General features: G+C 37.4%; 1 protein-coding gene across 4 annotated transcripts in view; it reads left to right on the top strand.

The window, feature by feature from the left end:
- Positions 1 to 7,751, top strand: part of Mctp1 (multiple C2 and transmembrane domain containing 1) — a 595,681-nt gene that overhangs the window by 505,336 nt on the left and 82,594 nt on the right. For all 4 annotated transcript variants that reach the window (XM_029544133.1, XM_029544132.1, XM_029544131.1 and 1 more), the window contains one exon: positions 6,418 to 6,471. In XM_029544133.1, coding sequence (XP_029399993.1) covers positions 6,418 to 6,471 — 54 coding nt within the window. The remainder of the gene's footprint in view (positions 1 to 6,417; positions 6,472 to 7,751) is intronic.

Consider the following 7,751-nt stretch of genomic DNA (forward strand, 5'->3'; position numbering starts at 1 on the left):
GTGTAGTTCAGGATGGACTGAAACACTCAACATGTTCCTGCCTCAGCCTACTGAACGTTAGGATTACAGTTATGAGCCAAAGACTATTTAAGGAAAATAAAATTAATCTTAATCACTAAGGAATTTCTTTGCTTTTTTTTTTTTTTTTGGCAAGCAAAACCTACAATACATTGTGAGTCCTTTAGATGGAGACATAGTTCAAATAAACACTAGAATTCTCAGAGTACTTTATGTAATGATGAACATTTAAGAGACCAAGAAGGAAATATGAAGAGAAATTCATTTAAGATATGTATGTTGAATGTAGAATTTGTATTAGTTATTATTTAGATTTCTCAGTGAAAAGGTTTTTTCTGAATATTAAGTTAAAGTGACACTTAAGAAAATAAAAGGTTACATCCTTTTGGACAGTCAAGTAAATTTACTGTCCTTGTGCCTCCCAGCAAAGCATATTATCCTGCAAATAAGGATGCTGTTGATGATGCAGAATGCAAGCTATACATAATCAGTGACATGAATCAACAGCCGTCTGAGAGGTGCATTAAAGCCATACTTCTTATTAAGAACCAGGCTAAATTACAACACGGCACTTCCCAAAATGAGCCACTGAAATGCGTTCTCCATGAAATAATTGTCTTTGAGTCTCTGTTAAAACTCAGGAAGACTTTTTAGCAATGAGTGCTAATGGTTTTCTTTCTAGTCTGCCTTCTTTTATATTGCAATTCATTCAGCTCTGCTGGCAACCTAGCACAGCATTATGTCTAGTGCCCCTGTTATCTTGAAAACTACTGTAGCTGAAATACTTCAAGGTCAAATTCACAATAGCATGATTCATATTAGGAAGCCACCATACATCCATGTGCACTGAGAAGCACTGGGATGAAACAGTGGACTCCAGACATGCTGTGGGACTTATTATTTTCACAAACAAGTAATAAATTATATATGTAGTTTACTTGTTACCTTCATTCTGTAAATGTTTCTTCTCCAAAGGTTTGGAAGAAGCAGGTCCAACAATGAAAGACAGTCTGCCCAACCACATCTATACTGGTCTAACTGATGACAGAAATCTTCAGCCAGAACTCTGGCGCTCTCAAGTTCAAGATCATTTGAGTGGTTATATGCATTTTCTCAATCCCTAGGCGTCCCACAGTTTCCTATTGCACTTATACCTGTGATAAATCCATTGACAAAGAAGTGCATGCTCTGCTGGACTTACGCATTTGGTTGATCTAAACAAAATCTAGACATGGTGAGACACTACTCTCTCCAAACATGCACTAGAAATGGGCACATGTTCTGGGTGTTTTCAGAGACAAGCATCTTCCCCATTGGACGTTTCAAATATGGAATTAAATTCAAAACTTCTGATTATACTCTCATTTTAATATTTACCACTGCTATTGTGCATGTGGTCACTGTGATTTCTTTAAATATGATATACATACTTATACTGTTGGAATCAAAACATTTGACATGTGTAACTATTGTTTCTGAATCTAGCAAACCACACATTTTATTCAAATATTGTCTTTAAGGAAACATAAACACACAAGACACTCTTTCTGCCAGCATTGACTTTGGGAGCAATTTAGGGCTCCGTGTGTCTAATGCTAATAAGGCTAATATAAGCCAGTTTCTTTTCCTTTTTTTTAATTTAAAGGGTTTTAAACAAGGGAAAGATATTATTCCTAAGAAAAATCATAATTTTTCTTGTTTCATAATTTTAAGAACCTTTAAAAGTCCTTTTATTGCCTTGGTTGTATGTACACACCCTAAGTTGGTATTACAATGTAATATTAGAAACTGACAGCCTATAGTGATTTTAATAATGGAGTTACCAATTCCCCTGCTTTCTAGCCTTTCTCCATGTGCTTTACGACCATCCACATGCACTTTTATTCATATTACCATGATTCTAAACAATTCAGCCAGATGAAATTTTGGTTTTTTTTTATAATTTATAAAATGCCCCACTGCACTGCATTACATTGGAAAGCACAAACTCTAAAGAATACACTTTCAACTCTTTAAGACATAGAGATCCTATAGATACAACTTGGTTCCCTTTTGAAAAGAGATTTTTTACAAATGGACAGCCACATATGAAATTTTTTATGTTAATGGCAAATGTTCAGCAAATGTTGGATGTGGAAGAAGAAATGCTATGTTTTAAAAATAATGGTATCTACTTGTTCTTTGACTGTAATGTTGCTGGCGCACTGACGCTGCGTAGGTGTGGCCTTTTTAAATGTCATCTTTATTAGTATTACATTCAAAGAATAGTACTGCATCAGTTTCTTTCCAGACCTTTTTCCAGTGTGTGACTTATAAGTCTGTGACAAGTGACATTACAGAAGGTCGTGTCACTTTTAACTGCTTGCATTACATCTTTCTGATTTCCCTAGTGCCCTTCCTTTGTTTGATTAATACTATTTGCTTTCAAGCAAGGTATCAGAAAGCATGATTTAGAAAAAAAGAATTCTAGAGCCTTAGAGAATCCCCTTTAAGAAAAAAAGGGGGAAACCTAACTTATTAAATGTATCTTTCCTAACAAATGCATTTTTTCTCATTTTTTTTCCTTTTTCCCCTAAAGGAGATCTCTTTCCCTCTCCCTCTCCCCCTCCCCCTCCCTCTCCCTCTCCCTCTCTTCTCCTTGCCTCCCTCCCTTCATCCTTCAGCCCTACCTGTGTGTGTCTGTGTGTGTGTGTGTGTGTGTGTGTGTGTCTGTCTGTCTGTCTGTCTGTCTTTAGTAACTATATTATAGCTGACAAATTTTGCACTGCTACACTTTGAATACTTAAACAAAGAGCTGTATAGCACTTACTTGGGTTTCTTTGAAGAGGACAGAGCAGGCATTTGAGGCAAGGACTTTTGTTTCTATTTGTCTTCCTTAGTTAAGTGTTAAAACTCCAGGACTCCTTTGAAACAGCAGGTGCTGTTTGAGGTCTATGGGAAAGCTACAGTTTTGCATCATCGTTCAATGCACTTCAGTAGTACGCAGTTGAATTTTTTAGCTCGACTTGCTGTTTCTATGCTCCTTACATTAGGTGGAGTGTGTCTTATAACACAGCTCTGCTTCTAAGCTGCATGCACACTCACAGCTGTCCATTTGTTTCAATGAGTCATTAGTGCCTGAAGATCAGTCACAAAACCACCATTACCTCAATTTAGAATCTTCATCTATGTCCATCATATGCTGATGCATGTTTCTTAGGGACAGTGAAAACACCAAACAGAGTTTTATGTCAACGAGAATATAGGAGGAAAAAGAGGTATAATTTAATTTTCAAAGTTAATGTTAAAGAAACATTGACATTTTGTTTTCATTATTAGCTAACATTTTTGAGTATTTATTTTGGTACACGAGTTGCATGATCTCACTGGGTTCTTAACCAGAGCTGTGGGATGGGGCTCTTTTCATCATTAGTTTTCAAAGCATTTTAAGCTTCACCTGAACATATACTGGTGGGGCACATTCTGGAGTGATATATAGAAATCAGTAGGAAGCCATCATCTGCATTATCAATCCTCATGTGTAAATGCCTGTGATGTAGCCATCAAAAAGCAACAGAGAAGGGAAGCCCTCTAGTACACAGCACAAAGGCCTCTCTCAACATGATGCTATTCTGCCAAATGCAGAAGCAAATGATTGTGTTGGGGGGATCTGGTTGCACATTTGTAGAGTAATTGCATGTAGCCAATTACCCACTCGGGCAGGGTAATAACAGTTTGGGTTTCACAGAAGAAGGGCCCAATTCTGTAGAACTCCTCAAGTCACACTTGAACACAATATCCTTTGTAAAATGTAAAAATTAGCCAAATGATTTGTGTTAGATTTCAATCATATTTTGAAATTTTGGAAGTTAATTTGATAGTGAGGCTCCCTGGATCCTTACACTTAGATGCAAATGGGGGCCTTCTGTAAACAACTCTTCCAAAGCATTTCAATCATTTGCCTTTATTCATTTACATCACTGATTAGATATAAATCTTTCATGGGAGTCAGGTCAGCTCCGTGAAATAAAGGGTAGATGCTACACTGTAGGGTTTGTCTGGTCATTTGAAGACCCAGGGCCAGGAGGAGCAGTGATGCACTCCTGTAATTCCAGTACTTGAGAGGCTGAGGCAGGAAAGGTGACAGTCACTAGAAAGCAAAAACAAGTCTAAGGAAATGACAGCCTGATGATGAATTTATCTATTTATCTGACCAGAAATATTTCTTGAACAACTGCTAAGTAGCTTGCAATATGTAAACCAGAATTTATCACATTTGCCTTCCGGGAGTGAGGCAGGTTGGTGGGTGTTGTAGCGATGAGACACAGGAAACAGTTTGTATCTGGTGCTGATTACTTAATACTGGATCACACACACCACAGCCAATCCCAACCCTATAATACATTTTAATTGTTACTAGCTCAAATATGGTTTGAGTTTATTTTCATTTTATATTTTATATGACTCTACAAGGCCAACTTTAGCGAAACAGAAAGAAAAAAAGTCCATTATTTAAATCTACATTTTTTTATCCTCTTCTACTTTATTTTCATCAGAGAGTCTAAATAGGCAGAATATTGACCAGACATGGTGGCGCACGCCTTTAATCCCAGCACTCGGGAGGCAGAGGCAGGCGGATTTCTGAGTTCAAGGCCATCCTGGTCTACAGAGTGAGTTCCAGGACAGCCAAGGCTACACAGAGACACCCTGTCTCGAAAAACCAAAAAGAAAAAAAAAAGGCAGAATATTTACTTTCCCATTCTCTCTATTAACATGTCACAGTTCCAGTTAATAAGTTACCAGCAAAAACCTCCTAGGAGAAGTTTTGGTTTTCCTTGTACCATGCAGCTGAAAACTAGCATACTGGATGGGAGGAAGATGGATTAAGCATCCTTGATTATAATTCTGATAACCTAAGATAGCAACTGTTACAGAATTTTTTATGTCAGAAGAAGGAGCTATCTGTTTAAACCACTGTCAGTGTCAGCTTTTCTATAAACTGAAAACAGTCTTAAATAAATGCTAATAATGTGTTTACTCACGGTTGTAAAGTAAGGTTGTGGAACAAACAGTAAATCTAAATTTTTGTAAGATAATTTTTTTTTTATTGTGGTATAAAGATTTCTTTTAAAAAATTCTCATGAGGGTCAGTGACTTCCTTTGATGAAACCTAATCTGTTTCACAAATAATCAATTAGGTTTTCCTATCTAATTAGATTTTCCATCACCACAATTGTCACTGATGTATACTTGTATATAATGTAGATGCTTTAAGCTGGTGAAAACTCAAAAGTCCATATGAAGGCTTATCTAATACCCACTCCTTTAATTCTACAGGGTTCATGTGAACATTGATGGAGTCTCATCTTTTTATTCACACATTACCTATATTATACACGTTGGGCCAGGTGTTTATGACAATACTTAGGAGCTATTTGAATATAGCTAGAGAATATAACAAGCACAGATTCCTTGCAGGGCTAGATTGGTTGCATGTCGCCCAATAATAGACCACCTCAACACATATTGCATGCAGCATATCATGCTTCTGGGCCATTTAAGGTACTCACTATTCAAGAATAAAGCCACAAGTCTTACTTTTTAACAAGAGATATGAAGTATGACAATAAGTGAGTCTTGTGATTTCGGATGTCTTTAATTATATACTGGTTCATGAGAACTGGAAATTGGAGTTTGGATTATTCATTAAAGTCCCAGAAGGCTTTTAGAAGACTTAAACACCCATGCAATAAAATAAAAATTGAAAGTATGTATATTTACCAATGTAAGCTGTATTTATTATTCATATTTAATTATGTAATAATAATTGTGATATATTTTCATGATCCTTGGATACAGACCACAAAGAATTAAAAAGACTCTTTCAGGTAACCCACAAAATGGAAAAGTGGGACTCAGAAAATCACTCAAGTTGATTTTATACATCAAAATTAAAATTGGCACCATTAAAGACATTCATTGTTAGTTTTATGCCACAGACCACCAGTGTGAATCAATTAATAGAAATAAGTTATTATCTTAAGTTGGAAACACAGGAGCTGTTTCATGCTTAGTTATCCTGCTCTGGGTTTAAAATGCCTGATTGAAACAGGCAGCAGAAGAGCTGGAAAGGAAATCTGACGACTTAGATCAACCTGCAGATGTGTGCTCGTCCCCATTCCACACCCTTCCGATTCTTTGACACCAAACCTTCTCCAAGAGTAGTTTTCTCCTTACTGAGTTCTTCCATGGCTTTAATCAATTAAAGGCTGGGCACTTGCATAATCTTCCTCTCTAGACGAAGCTTCTCCTTTTAGAGCATGTGTTTCAAATGTTAATAAAAATTTCAAAGGGTTCAAAATGACAGAACAAAATCCTCTCCTCTAAAAGCAGAAAAACAACATGTGTTTCTGTTTGTAGGTAGTGGAGGACATGCTGGAGGACGAAGAGGAAGAAGACGACAGAGATGACAAGGTAATTATCTTTCCCAGCACTAGGTACCTGGGGGTGGGAGTTACAGACATGACACTGTTTTTACAGACAGTTAAAAAAAGGAGTTGAAGTGTTTTGAGTCCAGAAAATTGGACAGTGCTGTTTATCATCCTAACAATGCCACTGCAGCAAAGAGGAAGAGATGGCTATAAATCCTCTCTGCTTTTGTCCAGAGCTGGATCAAATATTTTTCTGCCAGGAAAAGGAATCAGCTTGTCTGGAACTTGATAGCTGTTGTGAAGACCATGGCAGTAATACCTGTTTTGAAGGGCAAAAATATGTCCTATCTTGAATCTTACAAATCAGCCTGTGCTGCGGGGGAAGGAGCCAAGTGTGAAAAAGTAGTGGCCGGTATGAATTGGACATGGGTAATGTCATCTATAGTTTTTGAAGAATTGCTTATTAAAAGAACATGTTTATGATATACTTGGACAGACATTTAAATAGCCCTGGGATCACTGTCCTACCTAGATCTGTAATGCCCCATGCCTCCTTCATCAGGAAAAAGTCCTTTGGAAAGACTTGAATTTCACTGCTAGTTGGCTTGGGGATGGAAACCACAGTAAACAGCAGCTAGTTTCTAGGTCGTTTAGGTCGGTGGTTCCTTGGGGAAAGGAGGAATTAGCATGACCTTGTGCCACCACAGCAGTGGCCAAGTTTAGGAGAACAGCTATCTCCAGCAAGCACGATAGGAACTCTCTGACACTGTGATCTCTGGGCATTTATAGATCTAAAACGTAATATATCTTAAGATGAAACCAAGAGGAAGGGGAGAAAATATGAACTACTTGTATTTTATTTGGTATACAAAATCAAATTTTGATCTCCACCCAAAACTGACCACTGTTACATAAAGAAATGATAATTTTGAGGGAAGAAAAATAGTGCATCTCAGTTTATGTCCTTGACCTTTGATTCCATAAAAGATGTGCAGTTGTATCTGGGATAAGGATTTGTGTTGGAAGCAAGCACTGCAAGTGTCAAAAGTGAAAAGAGTCACACGGAACACTTTATCTCATGGACAATCATTGCTTGCTGACTAATGTTTGATGCTTGCAGGAGAAGGAAAACACACATGCTTGTGCCCTGCTTCACTCTCATGTTGCTGAGAGTGATTGTACACTGATAGAGCTTTTATGTGAAATTTTCCCCCTGTACAACCTTCAGTCATCAGCATCATGATCAAAATGAAGCTAACAAAATCTCTTGTCTGTTAACACACAGAGAGAGAGAGAGAGAGAGAGAGAGAGAGAGAGAGAGAG

The sequence above is a fragment of the Mus pahari genome, chromosome 11 (genome assembly GCF_900095145.1).
Source record: "Mus pahari chromosome 11, PAHARI_EIJ_v1.1, whole genome shotgun sequence".
Taxonomy (NCBI): Eukaryota; Metazoa; Chordata; class Mammalia; order Rodentia; family Muridae; genus Mus; species Mus pahari.